We start from the raw sequence: 25,424 nt of genomic DNA on the forward strand, positions 1-25,424 counted from the left end.
CGCACAACGTATCAAGCACGGGCACAACACAACACATAAAGGCGCAGATAAGAGAGTCTTCTCTCGTAAGACTAATAAAGAGCGCTCATCCGCAACCAAACAACCCTCCTAAGAAACCCGGCTCAACCAGGCAGGCTCCTCTCAGCCATCAAAAAACTGTTTTCACGCAACGACCGCAAGTGCTTTTTTCCTCTCTTTCGCAACCGCCTGCCTTTGCATAACAGTTATATACCTCTTCCTCGGAAGGCATTTCTCGGAATCCCAAAACATGCCATCAAAGCACCCACGTGCTTCTTCTTCTACCTTCTGCGCAGTTACACCGTCGACGTGGAACAGGTCTCGGACTCCGAGAGGGTTAACGACGACGACGTCATCAGCTGCCCGGGGCGGTCCCCATAATAAGAAAGCATGACGTGGCTTCGCCTCTGCTGCCACGGCCAAGGTTGGATCTGCACGAATCGTGCAATAAGGCGACTAACAGAGACACACGCGGAAAAGTACGGCATTCGTGCTGCGCAACGGTTTTCCCGTCTACCATCGCATCTACCTCTTATCTTATTTTTGTTGCCCGTTGTTACGGGAGAATTAATTTGCTTCCAAAGTGAGCGTAACAAGGTAGTACAGACGAGCAGCCCTCCTGTGTAATGATGCGTTTTGTGCATGCTCTATTGTATGTAGAAGGGCCGGATCCTTCGACGAAAGGGGGAGACGAAATGGAAAAACAATAAGGGGCTTCTGCATCGCGTTTCTTCAGGATGTCGCGACCCAAACAATAGAGTCTTTTCGGAGATCGTAGGCTATCGCATTTGCGTACGTAAGGGATAGCGTTGGTGGTTCTGCGCACTGCGGGAAGCTCTCTTTCTGTTATAGGCATGCGCAGATCTATCAACGCCTATCCCTTACGTACGCAAAGGCGATAGCGTACGAAACACTAAAACTCTCTAATGAGCGGCAGGTGCGTTTGTCGCTTTTCTAGCGCATCGTTTCTAATGCGTGGAAGAATGTCCTACGAAGACATTGGTGCATCTTGCGAGCGGTTCGCCTTGCCAAACAACGGCTGCATGCCGCTCGGGTAGATGGGATCACGCGTGCTTTGCCGACTTCGCGGGAAACTGCGCCAGTGATGGCCACTAACTACTTCTACAGTAGTTTAACTATAACTACTAACTACTTCCTGATGGAGTAGTTTAACTAGTAGTTCAACTATTTTTCATGGGAAGTAGTTAAAACTACTTCTTTAACTACCGCAATGTATTTTAACTACATCTCTAACTACTTAACGTTGTCCATGAACACCAATCCCATTCTATAGTGTTCTTGGACACCTAAATATGAATCACAAGCAGTGATGAAAGTGAAGATTTAGTACACATGCACGGCACAATTGCTCTGCACCTCCGTTCTCATCAAACAAGTAGCTCAAAGGTAAAAGTCGGAAGCACAATCGTGCTGTAAAGCTTGCGGCAAAATCGGAAGTAGTTGGCGCCTGCAGTAACCTAACTACTGTAGTTAACTACTCGAAATAGTAGTTTAACTAGTAGTTGCACACTACATTTCTGCAAATAGTTGATACCTACTTTTTAAATACAATCAGGCAGTTGAACTAGTAGTTTAACTACATGTAGTTAACTACTGGCCATCACTGGTAACTGCGTCGATTTTACCCAGCGAGCTAATGGGAGGCAGAAAGAAAAGACCCGGATTTTACAGGTACCTTGTAGTTAGACTGTCCAGCGCCAGATTCTTCTCTTTATATACTGTGACCTACAACAGGCCGCGAGATTCACAGATGCGAACGAGATATTGCTCGAAATATGGCTGTCGTCAAAAGAGCCAGACGGCAACGGGAACCGAAGCAGGCACCTCTTGATTGCCGGGCGAGTGCGGTAACCACTACACTTTGTATCTCAGTGTTTGCACTCCAAGTGTCTATGTACGTTCATGTGTTCAGATTTGTTTACGTGGCATGGAGTAGCCAGCGTCCACGTTGGTGGTGCCAATTTTCTCCACCTTTTTTTTTTTTTTTTTTTCACTCACTCACTCACTACACCACGACGGCAGCGGCTTTTCAACGATTTACCGAGGGGCCTAACTCCACGTAACAAGTAATTAAACAAATTCTTCAAGTCATTACAAACCATTTAACCTGAAAATGAACGAACTCAAATGAACGCAACCGACAATGAACTCACCATACAGACTATTCTATCGGTTACTAGTTGAACTTCGCTGTCAGGAGGTATCAATCAAATTAATAAATAGATCTTCCAAACAAACAGAGAGGGGGGGACCAGCTCCCGGAAGCTCCCGTGACGTAGTTGTTCAGATTATCGCTTTCCGCGCCGAGACTGGGATGTGACACGGGTTCGAGTCCTGTCACCGGCTGTGTTGTCTGAGGTTTTCCCCGGGTTTTCCGAAGACTTTCCAGACGAATGTCGGCACAGTTCCCCCTGAAGTCGGCCCAGGACGCACACTAACTTCCCCTGTCCCCCACTCCTTCCTGGTGTCCTCTCTCCACCTGTCCACGTCTGTACGCCACTCATAGCCAGAGTTGCTTCGCGTCGCTAACACGGAACTAAAAAAAAAAAAAAGGAAAGTCCGCTACGTCTGTCTGCTTTCTGTCCGTCCCTCTCTTCGTATTTTAGCGCTTTTGGTCGCAAATTAATCCGCAGTGACGTAAAATATATGCCACAAATGAAAACGCCTGGCTCTCTCCTGCACTTTGATCTGCCGGATAACGTTCTTTGATCGACGGCCCACAGCTGAAAGCACCGTTGCTCGAACATCCTGACGAGCATCTGACTGAAAGGAAGAAGATACCTCCGTTGGGTACAAGCGACACCCGAGAACCGCATGGGAAAAAGGCGGCACGTATACTCTGTGCGTTGTGCGTGTCTGCATCGGGCGACGGTAACAGGGTCAACGGGAACGTCAACGCTTGTCGTTTCAAAGGCAAGGCGCCCGATGGTTTTCTCTTTCAGCCAAACATCCTGCGGACGACGCACCTTCCCCCTCCCATCCCTGGCGTACGTTGCTGATGAAGGACAAGCAATCAGGTTCGCAATACGGTTGGCACGGAACTTGTACTGGTTCGGTTTAATTCACTCTGATTCATTACATACTCTCGTGCGTTACTCATTATGTAATTACTCATTGGGTATGCGAGTCAAGGCGTCAGGGGTAACACGTATTGCCGCAGAAGCAAAAAAAATGCGATAATACTGGAATTTTAAGAAAATCGAGACATCCCATGCAGCGCAATATGTTGGCCCACTATTGGAAGTATGGAGGCAATACTGGTCCAGTATCGGACCTGTGTAGCCGATATAAAGCCAATGTTGGACCAAGATATTGTGTTGCTTGGGATCCGATCGTCTCGAAGAGTGGTGCCCTAACCCCTGGTCGAAAAAAAAAAAAAACACGTGATGCAGACAGCCCCAGCGTGGCACAATTTTGGCAACACAAACATAATATTTGCTCATTAATACTGCTCTTTTTACTTCTTGCAAAGAAAATCTTAGTGAAGAGCTAAAATGAAGTGCTGTTCCGGCGTTGTGGTGTTTGTGTTTTGTGATCTTTTTACACCACGTATTTGGTTTTTATTTTTTTCTTTGTGTTTCTTTGCGTGTGGTTATGAGAAAGTACATTATTTCGCTTTTGGATAACTGTTTCGCTCGCACTTTGATAGGAAAAAAAAAACGAACAAAAATAAATAAATAACGCGAGGGCGAAAAACGGAACCTTCTCTCTTGGTTATGTGACCTTACAATTCTAATTTCATTTCATTTTATTTCAATTCAATTGGTGTGGATTCCAACCAATGTGAGCAAAACTGACAATTCAGGATGAAATTCTTAATGTTAAAGCTGAGGGTCCATTATCTTTGTCCATCCAATTCCAAACATTATGGACACTTTCAATATTTGATACAGTATAACGGTACATCCTTCTCGTGCGCTCTCTTCCTCCTCCATTTACAGCCACAGCGATATCTTATTGCAGGTAAGGCCGTTTCCGTTCGAAGAATTCTCTGTTAGATCCGCTATATGCCTTCCGTGTCGCCCTTTCCGGTTCTTTCGCGATTTTTGTGGTGCCATAAAAATAAGGCGATGCTTCGCAGAAACAACCCGGGAGAAGCCTCTGCATGTTCTCTATTTCCGACAGAACTCGGTTATATACAACAGATAGGGGAGGTGCAGCTTCACACCTCCATATTTTTTTCAACCAGTCAATCATTCAGTCAATCATTCAATCCATCAGGGGAGGTGCAGCCAGTATTGCGAGATCGTATTAACGCGCAGAAGACAACGACGTAAAGGATAACGACATTGTACAGAGAAAGTGCGGGTTGTATGCCTGGTTGATGGCATATGTGATCGCCGAGCGATCTGCCTGCAGGTGTGGCTGCATGTTGATCGGAGGGGATAGTGAGTCTTGGGCTGACTTCGCAGGGAACTGTGCCGACATTCTAATTAAATTTGCCTTAATTTTGCATTAAAATAAAATTTGCCACAAAGTGCACAGAAAATGGAAAACCCGTCCGCCTGGTCCAGCCGTACCAGATCGATTTAAAAAAAAAAAAGAAAAAAGAAAGACCGTTGCGACGTAGCAGCCAGCGGTATGCTTTTTTTTTTCTTCTTCCTCTTCTGTGTTACGACCGCGAGACAGCTGCGGCTATGAGAGGCGTACAGACGACGACGACGGGTGGAAAGAGAGGGAGATAGGAAATGGGGGAGTATGGCGTCCTGGGCTGACTTCTGGGGCAACTAGTGCCGACAGCCGTCCGGGAAATCAGCCGAAAACCCTATAGAGGAAACCTGAGACAGCAGAGTCGGTGGTATAGGGATTCGAACCCACTCCCCCCAGGTGTCTTCAGCACGACCTGGAACTAGCATCAACGAAAGGAGAGAGAGTGAGTTGTGAGGGCCGGGACAATTATCCCCTTTCTCTCTCCCCGACTGCTACGACAGCAGAGTCTGTGACTAATACCCAACACATCGAAACGTTTTTCTTTACAACAATGGCGCGCGATCGCGCTACGAAACATATTGCACACATCACCTACATGTTTATTGCCTCCTCACTCGTTATGACCAAGAAGACGGCCCAAGACGGCGAGCTCTGGTCACGTGAGCGCAAAACACGACTCTGTAATCACTGCTGAACATAACACGGACTATGGATATATTCGAGGGAAGCTCTTAGGTGGCTCTATTCTAAATCCTCAACAAATCCTTCGAGTTATAATCACGCTGGCCTCCACAGGCGTAGCCAGAAAGCGGGGGGGGGGGGGGGGGGGGAATTGTGCCTTTGGTAGTGCACTTGGAAGAGAGAAATAAGGGGAGGGGAGGTAAATAAAACCCACAGAATCCCTCCCGAAACGTTTTTCTGGCTACATCGTCGAGTAAGCTCGGGAACGGTGTGGCGTGTCTTGAAATCGGGAAGACGACAAAAACAAGACGGCCATTGAACAGAGGAGCAGAAGGCAAGCCAGCTGGTGGAAGCAACTTATACGTAACATTACTACTACGTCTTAAATACATGAGTCACGTATCTTTTCGTATTATAGTCTTTCCATTAAACTTTTGCAGTTGCCAGTAAGCCCCTGTGTTGGTGTGTTGCCTCTTTTGGTGTGCTGGTTTTCCGTATGCGTTTGTGTACCAACTAGCCCAGTTCAACATACTTAATGTGACTCAACACTTCCACTGAGTACTGGGGAAAAACAAAAAAAAAGCAAGAAGGGGTTGGCTTCAGTCTGGTCTCTTCGTGGTAACATCCGCCATCTCAAGGGAAATCTTACCTTCAACAATCAAACCATCAATCATCAAACCTTCAAACCATCTGGTCTGTGCTCCACATAAATGATACACCGCAGAGCAACACTGCCTCCCCCTTGCCATAAGGGCACGAAGCGTCAAACAACATGCAAAGAGGCGCGGAAGGGATGCTTCCAGAGCATCGAGCAGCACGTATACGTCAGTCGAGCAACCCTGTCCCAAAGTTTTTCGTCCAACGGTGCTGTATCACGCGCACTGTCAGCTATTTTTCCCGCCCAAGCTAAATCTCGTGCAATATACAGCTCAAACGCCGTTCGAGAAACGACGGGCCGCGCTTCCCAAGGACGCCGTCTGAGCAGAACGCGCATCACGGTTTCCGACAACTGACGCAGTAAGTCAAGCAGCATATCCTCTTGCTCGTTATTTCTGGCGTGCCTGCATAGCAAATTTATTGCGTTGTTGTCGTCAGAGTCATGCTCAAGTAACGGTACCGTAGATGGTGCAGGCAAGCTGGTATGAACTCATGGTGAAGCGCATATAGAGAGAATGCGGTCGAAACGGACAACAAATTCTCAGTTTGTTGTCCGTCCTTGTTTGACGGTGTCTCTCGGTGCCCTTCACCATGTGAACGGTATACTGTGACGTAAAAGCAAAGCTTTATGGTAGAGTTCTAGCGGAAGCAACTGGTCTTCGGTGCATGAAGTGTAGACATATTTCATGTTCAGTCGCTCGAAACATCTTGGTTAGTCGCGTTCCGTCGCGTCACAATGTAAGGGTGGACATCATGGACACTCAGTAGTTTATCCAGCAATCACGGGGAGTGCTGCAAAAAAAAAAAAAAAATGGGATGGGGGTCATTATTACAGTTACGGTGTGACAGCTCTCTGTATCGCTGCCGACGATCACAAATGAGGGGGTGTTGCCAAACATTTGGGGGTTGTATGGGGAGTCTGGATTGGATAAATCATTCTGAGCACTGGATTAGTGTAAGACAAGGTGGACACGCCTTCTAAAAGATCCTGGGTCGCAAAATAGAGTATGCCGCATAAAAAGTAACGCCGGTGATATCCACCAACACCTCGAGCTTTAGGACCAGTACGAAACATAGGCGTTCCATTAGGTGTCCTTTAACTTTTGTGTAGAACTATTCACGTACCTTCTGCTAGACTTGCTACACCTTGTGGTAACAACAAAAGACAGCTGAACCAGGGTGTCTGACCACAAGGTTTCTCGTTCCGGTCTTCGCTTCGGTTCAAGGAAAACGGTTCAGCTCCGGAGTAAAAAAATAACGGTTCGAACCGGTTCAGTTTGATTGCAGCGAAAATAGTGCCCTTTATTCTTCTCACAGAGAAAGAAATGAAGAGAGAGGTGACAAGCTCAGACCATGTTACTTATAGACAAAAAACACGGAGCCCGTCTTGCACTCAGGCACATTGCTGTAATGTGGGGTTTCTGGAGTTTCCTACCCAAATACCGATGGATACCCTGTATTGTGCACTTGAGGTCTCGCGTAACGTACCCTTGAGGGTCAAATAGAGTGAACCCTCGTTAATATGACCCCCGATAATATGACATACTCACTTTACGACCGTTTTTCTTGGGAACCGTTCCGCCGCCATGTAAATCCATCTCGTTAGTATGACAACCCGCTTATCCGATTATGACTGACATTTTTGTCACACAAGTAGGGTCAAACACAGGTATTATCTTCTCGTTATTATGACCACGGCTCATAACCCGCAGAGTAACCCCAGGGAGAGGCTACACACATACCTCAGGCAGAGGGTGACACGTGTTGAAGTAGGGCGCCAAGGTTTGGGATGACTCCTGATGTTTTTGACCTCGGAATTACTCACAGCGCTTTTCGGACTGCCAAAGCACTGTAGTGCTTAAAACAGCAGTGACCACGAGACCAGGTCACACATTGCTGCTGCTAATGTTGTGCACCGAAGCAGTCTCTGAGCTCAGCGGATTGTGCGTTTCTCGTTAGTGTGACAATTCGCTTTATGACCAAAATCTGCGGGAATGGTGGTGGTCATATTAACGAGGGTTCACTGTAGTTCAATTTTCCATTTGAATCGAAAACCGAAAACATATATTCGGTTTCATTCCGGACTCCGGAGCATATAATTTTGCTTCGGTTTTAGTTCCGTTCCGGTTCGCCCGAAAATAAAGTTTTTTTTTCGGTTCAGGTTTTCGGTTCGCTCCGGAACCCTGAGCTGAACCCAATCTCCGCTAGTCTCACCCTCACGCTGCGCACCCAAACACGTAAACTTCTTCCCGGTGTGCCATCGCATCGGAAAAAAAACGGCAAATACGTAAGGCTTATCCTTTGTCCAACTCGAACCAGATGCAGATGGGCGCGGACCTAACGGAAGGACCACAACAATCCGTTTCTCCACAGTTCCCACCGTTTGACCTAACGCGAACCACCCCTGGAACGCCCGGGTCACGCATTGTATTTGAAATTTTTTTCGCCCCCCAAACGCGTCACAAAGCAAAAGGACAGAGAAGAAGCGGAGAGAAAAACTGGACAACAAACAACCATCTAGCAACCTGCCCCCGAATGCAATGCCCCTTTCATACACACACACACACACTGTCCGACTGGTTTAAGAAAAAAACGATCGCGTTCTAACTCGCCGGTTTACCAAAAAGAAAAGAAAAAAAAAGATCGGGTGAGGGCATTCAGTGGACGACGACGACGACGAACGACACGCAAGATGTGTCACTGACCGAGTATACTTTGAAAAATCCTTGCAGTCGAAGAAGGGGGCACCAGTGCCTCCTTCCCCCTTTTCTTACCCCATGCCGACCGGCCGGCGTACCTGTTGATGCACCAAACCCCGGCGATCTCTTTTTTGCCTCCTCAATACCTTCCCTCCTTGCCCTCACCTCTTCGACGAACATTCTCATACACGAAAAAAAGAATGTAAGGAAAACAAGTTGCCCCCCCGTGCGCATGTAGCGGGGCCCGATGCCCTCCCTTCGCCCATCACCCTCGCACTATCCTCCTCCCTTGACCGTGTGCTCCTCCTCTCTCTACCTTGACGTCACACCAGCCACTCTCGCTTTCGCTTTACCTTGGTACCCCCGACTCCCAGTAGCCCACATTTCTCAGATCCATCCGAGACATCGAAGGTTACGGTCACGTGCTTCAACCATCCTTGTGGATAGACCCTATGGACTTCTAGAGGAACTTCGTTGGCAGGCCTCGTGCTTCTGTCCTGGATACCCTTTGGACAACGTGCGTGCAGTGACTGTTCACCACAGCGAACATGCCGAGAGCGTTTTTAGTGCGGAAGTTCCGTGCACACTGCCGGTCTGGACCGATCGTCGGGACGGTAACTCCTCCGCCGAGCCCGGAACAGGTGCCCGCGCCGCAGTCGCAACCCTTGAGCCTGGTGAGCAAGAATTCGCCGCATTACGAAGGGAACCTCGTTATAGGTGAGTTATCCTGTGGTGCAAGATGTTCGTAGCTCTCGCACGCTGCGGAGATGGATGTTGATGAGGAGCATCTCTCAAGGCCGCGTGGGAGGCTTGCGGAGCGTGGATGAGATGTAACGGTCGGACGGTACGCAAGCGGCAGGATAATTCTTCGAGAAAGAGCATGAATATCCAGACGATGCGCTGTTCTTGAGTGTGGTAGGGACGTGCACCGCAGAGTTCAGTAGCTCGTGATGTGATACGGAAAACGACGTTACGAAGTTAGGTCCGTAGCGGGCAATCAAGACAGCATATGAACGTGGAGCCTGAGAGATTTCTCTTCAGACTGCCGTTAATATTCGTGCTTTTAAACTGCGTTGTAGGAGAGGCAAGTCAATACAACCCACAAATCAACTGTAAATATTCCTTCATTCCTTCCCCCTCTACTCTTAGCACTCTTTACGAGTAAACAGTGACGTCTTTCATGCATTGCTCTTACGTTCCGAGAAAAAGAGAGGGCATCCAGAAGTACTAATCTGTTTCCACAACAGCATCCACAGGTCAACAACAGCCCGAAGGCGTGCGAGTGTTTCCCCTTTTCCTCATTTACCCTTGATCTTGACGTCGCAACGGAAAAGCCCCCTGGCCTTGCTCCGCGAAAACACGTGTCGTAACGCGGTCGCTCCGACGATCCCTTTCAGGGCATGACGTTATCGCCGTCCGCGTGCCGTAGCGTACGCCGGCCTTAACCCGCTCCTCGAGCTGACCGATAATGGGTCTAACGGTTTTTTTCCTTCGTCGCGTGAGACCATCTTCGCAGACGTCTCGGGTTTCTGTAACGGTCCTTGCAGCATCTGGCGGCCGAAGACGTTCGCCTCCGTAGCTGTTGCACTTCTTGTAAGATACGTTGGAACATCTGTTGAACGCCCGTTCACGGAAACTGTTTCTCGCTTGCCTGCCGAGTTCAGTGTGTGGTTGGACCTTTTTTGGACGGGGTGGCCACGGAACATGCGGGTGCAGAATTTCGCAAAGGGAGAGAAAAGGGGGTGCGTTCCGAGTTCGCCTTGTCTGTCGCTTCGCTGCCGCTCTTCCTTGTGATCCTCCACCTCGTGGAGCTAGCATGTCACTGGTCATATGCCATGTTTGCTGTTTTCACATCATGCTGTCCCATGAGCACAATATTATGAGAGTCATTTGGAGTTTCGTGGCTGGAGGCGTCTGTTTTACGTGAATCACTTCCAGCGACACGGTGAGGTGCTGGCTTACATTTTTACATACTGAAAAGTAAAAAGATAAAGAAAACGAAGAATCATTCGCTTCTGCTTATTGTTCATAGGTGTGCGTCACGCAGTATTTAGAAAAATAAAGAGCGTCTGAGAACGGGTACTTTGACGGGGATATTTCTCAGAGTGTCCGTGATTGCCCATCGTCTATACGTTGCGAATCGATGCCCTCCTTGTTAAGCTTCTTGCAGGAGTTCACGGCTGCCGCCGAATCACCCTTCCGTGACCTCTTAGTTCAGCGCTGCACGAACTGCCCAGGAAGAATGACATTTCGCCGGCTATGGTCTTTAAGACGGCCATAAAACAACACCGGTCCACGCATTGCACTGAGCCAACCTACCTTTTTCTTCCATATTGCACCGCGGCCCTAACCCACACCGTCGGCACTAAAAGTCCTTTCCGACCCTAATTACCGTTCCTCACTTGACTCTTCCCACACCCCGCTGCAACAGGTTCAACACTTCCCATCAGATTCCCATCGGCCACAGAACCGCCCAAGCTTGAAACGACAGTTCACTGGTGCGTATTGTGCGCATACACAGAGGGCGAGGGTGCCTCGTACTTTTTGCCGTTTCTTTTGTGCGAGGCTCGTCCGTTGCATGCATTGGTGGCCAGAAAACCGGTTGAATGCCATGACGTAACGAAGAGGAAAGAAAAACACGTCCCTCCTTTCATAAACGGTGAAAGTGTTATGCAGTTACTGCGCCGTTCATTGCCAAGGCCAGGGTCGCTTTCTATGGCAAAGGAGCGATGCAGATATTGGCGTAGAGGAGGAGGAATTTGGATGGCCCCCCCTATGAAAGGGAACCTGTCCGCTTTTCAAAGGCAGCAGGTTGTAGCGTCAAGCGGAACGCGAGAAGTTTCCGTTACCTTTTGTTCTGGTGTCTCTTGCCGACGACTTGTCTGTTGGCGTCTTTTTACAATGTGTTGTCGCTGTGGAGGCATCTCATCTCCGTATTATGACAGTCCGCGACATCGTCGCCGTGTTGGGGAGGGCTGGACGGAAGTTAGACGTTTGTAGCCGTGTCGAATTTCCTGTCGCCACGTTGACAGCAGTACTGGAACGAAATGCCATTCAAACCGCGCCTCCTTTTTCTTTGAAGCACCGACCACATTTATGCCTAATTTCCGATGGTCGGTCGAACCCTCGGGTTACTGAGACACAGACTTCCTACAAAGCACTACGCTCTAATGAAATGGAGTAAGTTTAGTCCGTTTGGGGACTAGAATGAGGACTTTGGGGACCAAAATGCATGCAACTGAATGAATAACACAAAGTGGGGGTTTCATTCGACACCTTTCTCCTGACAGTCCCATGCACACAAATGAAAATGCTTTAATTTTGACGTGTCAAGTTATATCTTGTGACATGTGCACGGCACAATTCTGGATTTTTTAAGGAGGACCCACAATCTACCCATTTTTTTATTCCGCGGGCAGTTGCTTAATTATATTGCGTTGTTCTACTAGATTCCCGCATAGCACATATCTATGTAGACTGTTGCGATCAGGGGATAACTTGCGAAGTATGGGGACCATCTGCAGTGCTGGGGTTTAAGTTCCAGGTTCGGAGGACTAAAGTCCTCCTTAATTTACTCCTTTGTTTTCTTATAGCGTATGCTTCCATTTCGTCAACGCAGCCGTACCGATGTCCATACGCACTAGCTTCTGTGCAAGACTTTCATTACTGTTCTTATCTCTCAACTTGTACGTGACATTTGAAACTCTTTTGCACTTCACTGCATAGCAATGCGAAGCACGTTCGTTCGATCTGCAGGCTTTCTGTCACGTCCTTCCGCTTCCTGTGCGCCGTTTTGTACGTGTCCTTCCCACTTATCGTTTCTAATTGTCTTCTATGGGTCCCGTCTCAATAATAAATTTATAATGTACGTAAAAGTACTGGTTAGCTTACAGGCGCCTCCGTTGTTTATGCATGTATGAGCATTGTCCTTGAGTGCGCTAACGGAACCCTATTCAAACATTACGTAAATGTACACAGCCAAGCTGCAGCTTAGGAGTTAACAGATGCACACCAGCCTAGCGTGATAGTTAGTGTCTGGGGTAAGCTTACCGGTTTATGTTCGCTAATTGGCATCATAACGTCTCTCCGTTATCCTTCTTTATTGTGTTCAAAGCTCAGACTGTTTCTGTTACCAACAATCCCCAAACCACAGACTCGCTTAACTATCTCACTTAACATCTGCTCCAAGTGTTGTTTACTAATTTCGCGCAACAAACAAAGCTAACGACTGTATACCGTTCAAAAAAAAAAAAAAGGCCATAAGGGCTGAGCAGCAATAAGTCACTCCAAAGTGGCCAGATACCATCAATTCTGACTATATATCCACTAACTCACTGACCCAGAGCAGGAAGCCTCAGAGCGGGTGTTTGGAATCAGGCAAGCAGCTGGCTCGAGAGGACCATCTTCGTACAGTGTGCTCTTGACCACACCTGCAGGGGCCCGGAAGGGCTGAGCGACCCTGATTGCTCAGCAGTTCCGTTTACAGCTGTCCTTGCGCGCCTTCGCGGAAGTGTTGGAGGGTCCAGGTGAAATGGCGGATCGCTTTCGCCTCAGGGTCAGAGGGTCAAGCGGGAAGAACACACCGAGGGGATCTGCGGGAAAGGTTTCCCTTTATTCTTGAAAGAAGAAGAAAAAAAAGGGGAGAGACGGCGGTTGTTCCGGTAATGAGGGGGACTGGACGCTGATTAGGAAGTGAGCAGCTGTCGATATATACTCCCAGGAAGTTAGGGTGTGAAGTTCGTGGAGGTCTCCGGGTGGGACTTTCCTCAAGTTTGTTTGCGGCGTCTTGGGAGACGCCGTTTCGCCGTGCTTGTCAGTTTGACTTTTTCCTTTCTGCGTGTGTGTTCACTGGACTGTGCTCTTCTCTTGGAAACGTAGATTTCGGAAGATTCCCGAATACATCTTAGCCCCCCCCCCCCCCCAAAAAAAAAAAAAAAAAACGTTTTCTTTTTCGTCATATTTTTCAGCTGCTACATGCTCGCAATGACTCTGGAATGCATGCGATCAAGGTCTCGAAGAAAACCCCGTCACTTGTGATTTCTGCATTAGGTACCTTCTCGACTACGTAGATTATCTAGTAGGTACCCAGGTTGGAGGCCTGCCCAAGAGGCACGCGCCGTTCTTAATGCACTACTCCCCTATTTACTTGTCTTCTTTTTTCTTCTTCTTTTTTTCTGCTTCATCGATGACCCTCTACTGTTTTGGTTAACCCCAGGTACTTCGGTGCCTAACACAGTATTGTAGGGATTTTTATCAACCAGCCAGTGTCATTCCATCTCCAACATCATTCTCCTTCATGCCACGATGGCAATCAGTACGCGATACCACCCGTAACCGTTCCTTGTCAGGCGATACGTCCGCTCCTTTCAATGCCTATACAGTGCAACGTTTCGCGCCCTTGACTACGGTACTATACGACAGCCAACGGCGACTGGACGGGCACATAACTTCAAAAGACCCGCTGCCCAGCAGAGCATAGTGTCTCTAAACATTCCGCGTCTTTCTTCATCGTCACCAGAAGTCCCCGTGATTACCTTCTCGACCTTGGACCGAGACACAAACGTGTCCCCCCGCCGTCCAGGTAACCGAAGCCTCGAGGGCCAGACAAAACTTTCTTTCATGAAACCAAAAGCGTCTGCTCGTAACGGTCTTAGCCGTTCCCGGTAACCTCCACACCTTCTGTGTTAAGCCCCCTCCCCCCCCTCCCCCTACCCTCACTGCCTGCCACACATCTCGTCAGTCTCATGGTGGTGTTTCCGGAGTTTTAGCATTCCCCAGCCACCGTGGCCCTTTTCCTCTCTGTGTGTGTGTTTGTGTGTGATGGAGGCAGTTCCTGGAATATGGTTGGCCGCCGGCTGTGCGGCTCGCTTGAAAGTTGAAAGAGAGTGGTTGTGGTATAGTGTGTGGAGGCGTCATTCTGGAAACGGGTGTGCATCGCTGGTTTCGGACTCTGTTGCAAGGCGATTGCAATACTTGCTGTTGGGAAGAGCTACAAAGAACTGGGAGAGACGCCCGTCGTTTGTCAATAGTGGGTTGCGAGTAATATGTTTTCGTGTCGTATACAGAGCTGAGGAACATATGTGCTACCGTTCAGAGGTACATCGAAAGAAAAGAAAATGATCGAAAAAAATGATGAAGAAAAGAAATGAAGAAAACACAGAATGAAGCAATATCACCATTGACTGCTTCCGTTCGTAGTTTCAGGCTTTTAGCGAAATTAATGTACATTACGGAGGCTTTCGAAAGGGATGTATGTATAGCATTAAAAGGCGCACAGTGTCCATCGCGTTTTCTCGAAACATAAACAAACTTCTGATTTATACTTCAATGAGGATTACGGCAGCGACATTAAGCCGCGGGAAGCCGTCGAATTCGAGGAACGAGAAGGGCAGCGTCCGGTGCCTCTTCCTTCGCGTCCTTGCGTAACGGGAACTTCTGCCCAGGTGAAGCTTGGAAAGAAATGAGGGACGTCCGACAGCGATTACGAGGAGCGAGCTTCCTCTGTTTTTAAAAGACCGGAAACAAAAGCAGGTCGAACGATTATCGCGAGTGTAACCCCATTGTAACCCCGACCGTGAAAGTTTTCCACCTGCGCCACTGCCGGCTTCCCGAAACGTCACCTGCTATGCTCATTGTCGCTTCCGCGCGGCGACGCAAATTTCACCTGCCTCCTGTGCTATATTAGGGCATTTAACGCGCTGGACGTATATGGCAGATGGAAATGAAAATGTGAAACACACTCGGCTGTCGTCGCAGATTTCTTAACAAGAATTCTTCTTTGTTGTTTCCAGATGAATCCCGAACGCCTCCACGACCCGAATCAGAACCCCGTCCGGCAGCCACCGAAATCGCCCCACCGCGTCCATGGCCGCACGAACACCACGAACAGCGGACACCCCCGCTGTCACCACCAACTCCACCGTCGTCACACGAGGGCGACAAGGCGTACATGTACGCGCAGGACTTGCGACATCCGTCCACGACAGCCGAAGATGCCTACCTGTCTTCCGAAGACTCGTCCTCCGAAGTTTCTTCGACTTCTTCGAACCCCTTGTCTGCATTCCCGTACCTCCACGTCAACCCTCATCATCACACAGCATCCGTCCACCATCGACACTCCGGTGTTCCCTCTACGGTCTCCGGACTTCGAGTTCCGGTCATCCAGTCGCCAATTTCGTACAGTCAAACGCAACCTGTGAACCTGCATCAGTACAGGGCCGTGTCGCCGGACACTGTCGGCCGATCCAGCCCCATCAGGTCGCCCAGAGAAGCGTGTCAAGAGAGGACGACGTCTGACGAAGATACCCCGTACCCACCAGCCCTCCCCGTGAGGCTGTCGTTGCTTCAGCAGCGGGTACGTATGCCCCCTGTAAGTCAATTTATTACGGTAGCATTCTCTGTACATCCTTGTACACTTCCAGTACGTCCCTGATGATGTGCGCCTTAATGTCATGCTTGTTCTATATTGTTTATATTCGTTTCACAGCTCGGCATTACGAACGAAGCTCCTCTTGAATTCGTGAACGGTGGACATGGCATCAAGAACCCAATGCTGCATAAGACGCAAGGGCCGCGAAGGATGACGATGTCCCCGCCGCCAGTCATCGAGTCACAGCACGATTCGAGCAGCAACCACAGTATTTCGTCGGCGGATCCACTGTCTCCGAGTGGTCCCACCACAGTCGACGACAACGCAAAGACCGATCCTAGCCGGTAGGTGATTCTTCTCCGACGACTTTCATTGCTTTTCGTAGCGGGTATCTTAATCAAGTTACGAACAAGCACAAAGAGACGCGACCGCCGTTACCGCCTGTTTCTTAACTTTGCGTTCAGAAGCACGCTGCAGGTCGACTAGCTGTACCCCGTAATTATCGTCACGAAAGTGTCTGCACCTGTAGGTATCCACTTGACGTGACTCGATATCAAGGTCCTTATACATAGTTGAGTCTCACCAACGCAGAGGTCCTAAGAATGAAAATTGTCGGGCCAGAAGAAAAGCACATAAGAGCCATTCACGGCTCGTCGTCGCCGTAGCATTCCGTTACGCTGTGCACGCGATGTGTTGCTTTCGTGCAGGCCTGTTACGCTCCGCAGGTTTCGCTAAAGACGTTCGGGCAGGTGTGTTTGAAAACCACGGTGCTACAGTGCTCGTGTTTTCTCTTACAGGTTGTCGTGCAAAGTGTGCGGAAAATCGTTCGGACTTCAGCGGTTGCTGAACCGGCACATGAAGTGCCACAGCGACGTCAAGCGTTATCTCTGCACTTTCTGTGGCAAGGGGTTCAACGATACGTTCGACCTCAAGAGGCACACCAGGACTCATACAGGTGGGTTCCAGATACGCGGCTGCTTTAACGACGCGCGTGGAGATCAGTGGGAAGTTTTAGCAGACCGGAAACACCCGACGAAAACGATACGATACAGGAAGCTGACAAACGAAATGTCAGCACGTCATGCTGGCCGCTTCAAGGGAATAAAGTGATTGTCATGTCACGTTTTCGGAAACGTCATCGCCAACACCTTCCGATCGACACAAACTGGCCAATGACAACAGCGAGCGTATTTATTTAAAAAAAAAAAGTTCGTTCGTTCCAGTCCGTGGTCACGAACAGCCTGCGCTACATGACGGACGCGTATTCAGGAATGTCCCGCTTATGTATCCCTGATGCAAATTAGGGTTAGCTAAAGTACGAAATTTATTGTCGTAAAGCACTAGGAAACACTTCCTTTCGCCAAGAACATTTCGCAAAGCCAGAAGGACGCAGGCGTCAGTTTAGACATGCACTTTCTTCGGTTGCTTATTTCCTCCGACCTTTTCCAGTTTACTTTGCCGACGTAATGCTCAGCGCACGTGTCTGCAAATATGCATAAAAGATCACCCTGTTTGCCCTTCCGTCGGAAAAAGAACCGCGCCTCTCGGCGCTACGCTAAGCCTAACTTGGACGGAACCTCATTTCAATTTTTCTCCTTGTTCTTTACAGGCGTCCGTCCATACAAATGCGTCCTGTGCGACAAGTCCTTCACGCAGCGATGCTCCTTAGAATCGCACACGCTCAAGGTCCATGGCATCCAGCACAAGTACGCTTACAAGGAGCGGCGCGCGAAAGTGTACGTCTGCGAGGAATGCGGCCACACGAGTAACGAACCTGAGGTTCACTACCTCCACCTCCAAGAGAACCACCCGTACAGTCCAGCCCTGCTCAAGTTCTACGATAAGAGACACTTCAAGTTCGCAGAAGGTGCCTTCCCAGTGGGTCTTCTGAGAGGCAGCTCGTGAGCAGTTCGCCGACTCGAACCAATCAAAAAGAACTGTCTGTCGTCTGCAATTACTCTAGTTTCGTTTTAGTCAGTTGCGTTCCGTTTTTCTGCGAAAACGGTGGAATGTTTTTACCAAAGCCTGGAATGTGTGCAACACTATCACTATCCATGTTGCTCTTTGGTTGGTTTTTATTTATTGCGCTAAAGTTCTTATGCTCACTGGGACACTCGTGATCTCAACAGCAGTATTCCTTCGTGCCTTGTAAGGGTTCGTGAACCCACCGGAAGAGCAGATTTACAAGCGTCCTTCTGCATGAAGTCATTATCTGTGATACAGCGTTTATCATTGTACATACTCTATATATTCTATGTGATATCTTCACAATCTGTACTTAAGTTATGTTTCACGTGTGTGTATATTCACTGAACTGAAATGTTTCGTGTGAAAGACATTCCCACGCAAGTTCAAGTTGTCATATCACTTTTTTTTTGTTGTCTGTCGTTTTGAAAGACGCGAGGCTGTGAACTATGTTGTTCATCTATACTGCTTAGTACAAATTCACGTAAATATATCTTCAAAGTACAAAGTTTGCCGTCCGCTTTCCACCAACTTATTCCCACGAGAAAGTTATTGTACTCCGCATACCTTCTCGCAACCCAATACTACCCCGTACTTGTGTACAGGCGAAATATTCTCATCTTTCGACGTGTGTACTCGTTCGTAAGTAACTTCGGTTACTATTTAGCACGTGCCACGTTCATGGCATGCCGGGAACACTTTCTTAACAGTCTCTCTACAATGAATAAACTATGTTATGGCCTCTTACCTTGTCCTACGAGTATTTCATCAGAATGGAGCAGCACTCGCCACCAAAAGATCGCGTGCAACATGGCGTGCAATGACTGTAAACAACCGCACCACAAGTCTTCACGCTGCACGGGTTACACATAATGCTCTCGGTCGCGCATTTCACAGGACTTATATTCTCAATGGTATTTCGTCCGGAAATAGTCGTAAACATGCAGCATGCACTTGTAAAAACCAAACTGCGCGTCACCGTTGAAAAGTGGCCTGGAACGGCTTGGATTGGATTTCGCTGGTGGATCCGGCTGGCTTGCAAAAACGATCGTGTCCCGTCTGTTGTTTCGTACCAGCCTTCAGCGGCGTAAGATTCCTGCGCGTTGTTTGGAAAAATCGCGTTTGTGGATGGTTATCCTACTGGAGTCTTATCTTTCGACTCTTGCAAAAAGGGGAAGTGTGATAAGAGGGAAACCGGGATAGATAATGTAAAATTTGTTCAGCTTGGCAGAGCATACGGTACACATTAGACACCAAAGTATAATGCGAAAATATCCGGGTTTTTTTTTTATCGAAATACGAAATAATGGAAGAGTTCATTTTAGGGGCTCGAAATACTTTAGGAGGCTACGCAGTCTCATTGACCGAGAAAATGGAAGCCTGGGTGAAACTCCCTAAGATAAGTAGTGCGCAAGCAAGGAATCATGGCGCGATAGTTGTCCCAGGGCTTGAGAAGAGTCTCCTGATACTCTACTGTCGTTCCTCGGGTCGGGACTGTCACCTTCTCGCTCTAACTAGAAAGTTTGAATCAGCAAGTCTAAAAATCTCCTTGGTACAGCGGCAGTACGTCAGACAACACGTGTACCACACCATTAGTACAGAGGTAGTCCTGTTCCACAAGATTCGACGCCTTGGATACAGTTACTTCACCGGAGTCCTCCTTACGAAGAGTAATCTGACCAAAAATTGCTTTGTAATGATGAACAAGAAGCGGTGGCATCCCAGCGGTGATGATATAACCAGGAACAACGTAGCCCTCGATCATCTGCAATAAAGCGTGATAGTTTGTTCATCGCAGATGTGTCAAATAAAGCAACTTTTATGGGTTAACCATAAGACAGTTCCAAGATATTAACGTATAACATGGTCTATTGGAACTGAAATTGCCTTCATATACTTCAAACTTCGTAACAAATACGCCGTACCCTGTTCAGCAATTGCGGATCTTCAAGTAGGCGTTCCACGAAGCCATCAGGAAAGCTCTCATCTGGCAGCGCGAAGATAGTCCATGAACTGTCTCCTAATTCTTTATCAAGCATGCTTAAGAGTCCGCTCGCGTTAATGAGGTTCATGAATAACCTGTACAGAAGTGTTCCAGAACACGCTGATAAATGCATCTACCAAAAGAATGACTATACAAAGTGCTCATACCCAAATCTCTGTTGTCCCTCGAGAAAATTGACCACAGACTTTTCCGGGAACTGTATGGTCTTGTCCAGAACATGCACAACACCATTAAGAGCAACGTGGTCTGGAGACTTGATGACGGCTCCTCCGACTGTAACGATGCCCTGCAGGGAGCGACAGTTCAACAGCTAACCCTAGGCTTGCAACTCGGTTACCTTGCGGTGCAACTGAACCCTGAAGAAAGTTCGCCTATCGAGAGTCTCCACGAGCTGGCCCGCAGCGAAGGAACTGCCTAGCAACGTACTCGTAACCACGTGCCGTGTCAGAAACGATCTTGCGGAGTGTGGTTCTTGCTTGAGGTCGAGACTCACGTTTTCGCCGAGAGCTGTCAAAAAACAAAGACGTTGAATAGAACGGAGCAGGCGCTTCCGACGTCCAGCGCAGTTCCCAAACCTTCAAACGCGGAGTTCTCTGGGGCGAAGATGGTGAAACCACGATGATTCTGGAACGCATGCAGAAGGCCAGAACGGTCCATAATGCTTAGAAATGTAGTCAGGTTATATTGCTGCAAGATGTCCACCACAGAACGAGCTGCATAGAGTATGAAAGCAGAGATGAGAGAGCGTGATTATGCCTGTTATTTACAGGAACGGTCCAGAACATCTGTATAACGCGCAAGGACAAAGCTATGGTTTTGGCGCTCCTTGTGCCCTCTTCAGCCGAATCACGGAAGTTGCGGGCTTCCCGCCAAAACCGGTGAATTCTTATTACGTGTCATACGGGTGACAACGCTTCCGAGTGTCCATGCGGACAAGCTCAATAACTAACCTGTGTGAGGGAGAAAGACTTTGTCTACAAGATGAACAAAGCCGTTTCTTGTGAGGATGTCTCCTTCCAAAATTGCTGCTCCTTCAACAGAAACCGTAGATCCGCTGCAGGAGACCTTTATGGTATCTCCACTTCTTGTAAGGACTTCTTCAGGTTCGTGCACGGCTGTCGCGCACCACGGCTGCTCCGACATGTGACGCTTCAATAAATCTAACAGAAAGCGAGAAGACGTCAGGTGAAAGCGGTTATTTCTTCTTTCTGTAACGAGCGTGTCTTCGCGTTGCGCTCAACAACAACAACAACAACAACAACAACTTTATTATGAGATGATGAATGGGTAGTTTCATCGCAAGGGGCGATACTCTACCCCATTGCTGGTAGAGTATGCTGGAGTATGGTGGAGTATCGTGGAGCTGGTAGAGCGGACGTTGCGCTCATACTTATAGACCTCTACCCGAGAAACGTCATCATGATGTTGGTAGACAGACTGCAACCGAAACTGGGTTCCACGGGGGGGGCACTTGTTCGCTGCCTCCTATTGAAAAGTAAGACCGAAGGTCGCGTCCCCTTTCAGGGGCCATCGTAATCCCTTCAAGACCGTGGCCTTCGGGCGCGACCTTGTTTGCTAATAGCTTGGAGCGTAGTTCAACTCTACCAAATTGGTGGCGCTGTCGAACACGATGACGTCATTTGTTTACAGACAGGGAGATGTCTATTCGGCAGTGAATAGGAATTATTTGTGTTTCTTCGGCAGTGGACCGTTTTTATTAATGGTCACTTTAGCAAAAAATAAAACATTATTGTTATTATTATTAAGAACGTAATGAAGTATGAATGATATTGTACACACAAGATATGAGTATACAAAAACACAGAACCAGAGTAAGCGTCGCCCACCACGATAGGCAGTGCAATAGTGCAGTGTACCACCACAGCGGCGGTGAATCGCCCACCTCATCATCATCCAATGTACGTATGTGTGTGTCACCAACCTTTCAAGGTACGGGGATCACCAAACAGACTCTGATTCAGGTTCTCTGGAAGATTCTCCCACGCAGTGTCCACGGGGGCCCACATGGTGTTCCAGGACGCTCCATCGTCGTCTTGAGGTCTGCCGAGGTCGTTTATCATCCCAACCTTTTCCAGAGCATTGAACAATGTTGTCAGTCGCGGATGACGTCGCACGTAATCCGCGGTACTGTCGTATTGTGGTGGTTTCAGTAACCGTTCGGTTACATGCACCACGCCGTTCGTACATTCCAGATCACTGCTGACGAATGGCACACAATTTGCTGTGACGAGCTGGAAAATAAATAAAACTGTGTAAGTCAGAGAAAACGAGATTCGTTGGGATGTAATAGACCCCTACCCAAGAAACGTCACGGTGACGTAATCACGACGTTGGTAGACATAGTGAAACCGAAACAACGCGGACGGAGAACGTCGCCGTTTCACTAAAGCCGTATTCCTTCACGAAGGCCAAGGGCCGCTTTTTTTTTTTTTTTTTGTTTTACTCATCGTACACACAAATGAGGTCACGTTTTCAGTCGCTTCGGTGTCTTCACAAACATGTGCTTTGCGTTCCCTGCCCACTGCGGAAAGACAAGAAGGCTTCACCAAAGGGTTGCATGGTCTCGAAAGTCAATGTCATAATCCTGTGCGGAATGTGATTTGTTTGTACGGCTTAGTTCGGGCTTGCTTTGTAGAGATATACCACGTGTACAGCGAGGGAAACGCGTACTCCTGAAACCCTTGAACTTGGAACAGCAGGATAGCCATCGTTAGAAAGGGCATGGGAACGATAGGGCTACCGGTAAACTAGAGCAGAACAAGGCCATACAACTATTAAGAACGAATAAGAAATCACACAAAATTCATAGAGTATGATACTCAGAGGTCTAGACACTGCGTGGAAGTATAAAAAGGATAGTACGACGGGAACAGGTATACGAGACAAGTGCCCAAGTGTTGAATATCACGCGCTATATTCGATCGTTGTGGCTTTCTTGTCACTTATCGATTTTTACTCTATAGTAGTTCCAGTTTACCAAGCTGTCGGCGCTGTTGTACCATCTGACGTCATTTGTTTTGTAAACAGGGAGAGGTCTATATCTTACGCCACTTTTGAACTTGTGAACCTTGATGATATCGTTGCGGAACGCAGTGACCAGACGAGTTTTTTCCTGCAGATGACGGAACGGAAGCCTTTCTTCGATGACTGTGTAGAGCAATGGGTGGACGCCGTTCTCTTCCCCTGCACCATGCTGGTTGGAATCGCTCTCGAGCAGTACTGCTGTACGGGGCGCCGCTAGCACTGTCAAAGCTTTCTTGTTCTGACGAAGGACGTCTAAGAGGGCGCCACGTTTCATAGCAGATAGGTACTTCCCTAGGTCTGCTGTGGCCAAGGATGTCGCGATGTCTTCCATCTTTCCTTGAACTGGAGGAAAGCAACAAGGTATCCCCAAAAAAAGTGTGTCACAACGATAGCGAAGAACTGTTTTACAGGAGTATGTGGTGAAACAACGGTTTTGGGGTCGGATACGTTTTTGCAGGTTAACTGAGGTGTAGTTCTTAACTTGGTAATTAAGCCTTGCCCGAATCTTGACCACACCTTGAAGTGTTTGACAGGTCAAGAACAGTTCCTCAGAAATAGGTATCAAATATACCACGTCGTTTTTATGCCTCAAGTTTGGTTTAAAAAAAAAATCGTAGAAAACTCTCGCTTGTAAAAGCAAATCTCTTTGGGTTCATTCTCAGCCAGGCATCTCTCTCTCTGTCTCTTTCCTTCTCGTGACGCACAAAAACAGCGCGATTTTTCTTGCCTTTTCTGTGCCGAGGAAGGAATAAAGATTTGCGCACAATTTCTAAAACGAGAACATCATCGCAAATATAGAAGAGTTAGGTACGTTCAAGTTGAGTAAACGAGGTACGTACAGCAAATACCAGCAAAAGAAGTACCATCGACAGACCGAGATATCGGGCTCGGTTCTCAAAAGTACAAAAAAGACTCAGAACCAACGAAAAATGCACAGCGAAGGTGCACGCACAGGGGCAAGGTCACATAAGAATCGTGTACACTTTAGCACGACTCTGCTGTAGCCAGGCTATTTTTTTTTTTCTTTTGCACACTCTTTGCAGACACCCTGAACCAGTGGTTTATCCAGAATCGCAAGCACGGGGGGGGGGGGGGGGGGTTGCAAAAAAATAGGTTGGGGATGTCACCTAGAGCGCTGCACGGGCCGCAGTTTTACGCCCGGGCATGACCCAAAGCTGGCCCAAGCTCGAATAATCTCCAGGTTTCCCGGCCTGGGCCGTGCCCAAGCCCTAAAAATTTCGAGGCTACAGGGGCCCTGCCCAGCCAGGCCCACTGTAGCGGGCTGTAAAAGTTGACCGCCGCTAACTAATAGTGGGGTAACGGGCTCCTGCCCCATGTAGGACGGGCAAAGTACGGGCCCAGACCCACAATGTCAAACCCGAGCCCGGCCCAGACACGCAAAAAAAGGTTTTACCCGGTCCAGCACGGCCCTTCGGGTGATAGCCCGCCCAAGCAGCACAACATCTTGACCCAATATTGGCAATACTGGCCCAATGTTAATCCAATATTGGTCCAATATTGGTCCAAACGGTTGCAGACATGTGTCGGAAACTGAAATTACGGAGGATTCTTTGTGGGAGGTGCATAGGGAAAAGGTTAGGGGATGTGTCGCCAAACATTTGACGGCGTGTTGGGGTGTGTGTGAGGGGGTCTGGATAAATCACTGCCCTGAACTACATAAAGCTGTCGGGTGTGGTCAAATACGATTCACTGCATGGAAATACAATGTAGGCGAAACAGTCACCCAGTGAACATCCTGTATCACCACTAGCGGAGCTCCTGTTGTAGCCCTGACAGCACACCATTCTCACGTAGGTCATCGAGCCGCAAAACTTCCCTTTCGTCCAAGGTGTAGCTATTGGGAATCTGTCTTTGGAGATTACTTCCACGGGACATACGCCAGGACTACGAATTAAACAGAAACGAGAAACCATTAGATTCGTGTTATCTACGGTGGATAACAGGGGAGTGCCATCGCTTTCATCACAGCTGTTTCGAGAGCCTCGACGCGCAAAGACACTTACCCCTGAAGCTTGGCCACGTCATACCAGGACCTGGAATGCCCACAGGCACCGACGAAACCAACAATCCAAGGAAAGAGAAGATATCCAAGGAGACTCCTGGTCATTGTTACACAGTAACGAACTCATGTATCGTCGTGAGCTTATGCAGCGTTATGTGGAGCACCCGTAGCTGGCTAACGGTGGAACTGAGTTGAAACTAGCCCGGATGAAGCTCTCGCGGTAGCAATCTGCCACTCTTCATGAGGCCTTCGTTGTTCCGCTTAACAACAATCATTCTTCTCCATTGCCAGAAACAAAACGGGTGAAGGCCAGAGCGAGATCGTTCCGAAGTGCTATTTTTATCAGCCCTTCTGAAAGGCTCAATAAAATTTGCGAACAAAATTACACGAAATTCACGTATAATGATTGGATGGGTTGAACGCGTATAGCATACGTGCCTTTCTTCGTGTGGATGGCGTGATGCTATTCATGTGAAGCCTGTGGAATTAGTGTATTGTCACGCACGGCAA

General features: G+C 48.3%; 2 protein-coding genes and 1 long non-coding RNA gene across 7 annotated transcripts; 2 read left to right on the forward strand and 1 right to left on the reverse strand.

Moving 5' to 3' along the window:
• The first annotated feature begins 5,994 nt into the window (after positions 1 to 5,994).
• Positions 5,995 to 18,588, forward strand: LOC135394810 (myoneurin-like). 5 transcript variants are annotated; one of them, XM_064625812.1, is made up of 6 exons: positions 5,995 to 6,168; positions 8,899 to 9,224; positions 15,299 to 15,861; positions 15,994 to 16,220; positions 16,674 to 16,831; positions 17,486 to 18,588. In XM_064625812.1, the coding sequence occupies exons 2-6, from the start codon at positions 9,056 to 9,058 to the stop codon at positions 17,779 to 17,781; spliced, it is 1,413 nt and encodes a 470-aa protein (XP_064481882.1). In that variant the 5' UTR covers positions 5,995 to 6,168; positions 8,899 to 9,055; the 3' UTR covers positions 17,782 to 18,588. The 5 variants fall into 5 exon arrangements, with proteins under 5 accessions (XP_064481882.1, XP_064481879.1, XP_064481877.1 ...); XM_064625809.1 differs by having other exon boundaries at positions 5,996 to 6,168; positions 8,885 to 9,224; positions 15,299 to 15,876; XM_064625807.1 differs by having other exon boundaries at positions 5,996 to 6,168; positions 15,299 to 15,876.
• Positions 18,174 to 25,424, reverse strand: LOC135394809 (periostin-like). Its single transcript, XM_064625806.1, has 10 exons — positions 24,916 to 25,424; positions 24,636 to 24,796; positions 22,914 to 23,233; positions 21,789 to 22,098; positions 20,797 to 21,006; positions 20,422 to 20,559; positions 20,184 to 20,353; positions 19,993 to 20,132; positions 19,767 to 19,920; positions 18,174 to 19,606 (listed from the first exon to the last, which is right to left on the reverse strand). The coding sequence occupies exons 1-10, from the start codon at positions 25,017 to 25,019 to the stop codon at positions 19,379 to 19,381; spliced, it is 1,935 nt and encodes a 644-aa protein (XP_064481876.1). The 5' UTR covers positions 25,020 to 25,424; the 3' UTR covers positions 18,174 to 19,378.
• Positions 20,107 to 25,323, forward strand: LOC135394812 (uncharacterized). The gene is made up of 4 exons (XR_010422966.1): positions 20,107 to 21,765; positions 21,829 to 21,905; positions 22,986 to 23,251; positions 24,707 to 25,323. It is a non-coding gene; the product is annotated as an uncharacterized LOC135394812 (long non-coding RNA).

Source organism: Ornithodoros turicata, chromosome 5 (assembly GCF_037126465.1).
Source record: "Ornithodoros turicata isolate Travis chromosome 5, ASM3712646v1, whole genome shotgun sequence".
Classification (NCBI taxonomy): Eukaryota; Metazoa; Arthropoda; class Arachnida; order Ixodida; family Argasidae; genus Ornithodoros; species Ornithodoros turicata.

Excerpts from the sequence above, each read along its gene's own strand:
- LOC135394810 (XM_064625809.1), top strand. The coding sequence starts at position 9,056 with ATGCCGAGAGCGTTTTTAGTGCGGAAGTTCCGTGCACACTGCCGGTCT. Across the intron at positions 9,225-15,298 it reads CGAAGGGAACCTCGTTATAG|ATGAATCCCGAACGCCTCCA; the intron begins GTGAGTTATCCT and ends TGTTGTTTCCAG. Across the intron at positions 15,877-15,993 it reads AGCGGGTACGTATGCCCCCT|CTCGGCATTACGAACGAAGC; the intron begins GTAAGTCAATTT and ends TTCGTTTCACAG.
- LOC135394809 (XM_064625806.1), bottom strand. The coding sequence starts at position 25,019 with ATGACCAGGAGTCTCCTTGGATATCTTCTCTTTCCTTGGATTGTTGGT. Across the intron at positions 23,234-24,635 it reads TGATACAGGATGTTCACTGG|TTCAAGGAAAGATGGAAGAC; the intron begins GTGACTGTTTCG and ends GCTTTCCTCCAG. Across the intron at positions 20,560-20,796 it reads AGTCTTTCTCCCTCACACAG|CTCGTTCTGTGGTGGACATC; the intron begins GTTAGTTATTGA and ends TACTCTATGCAG.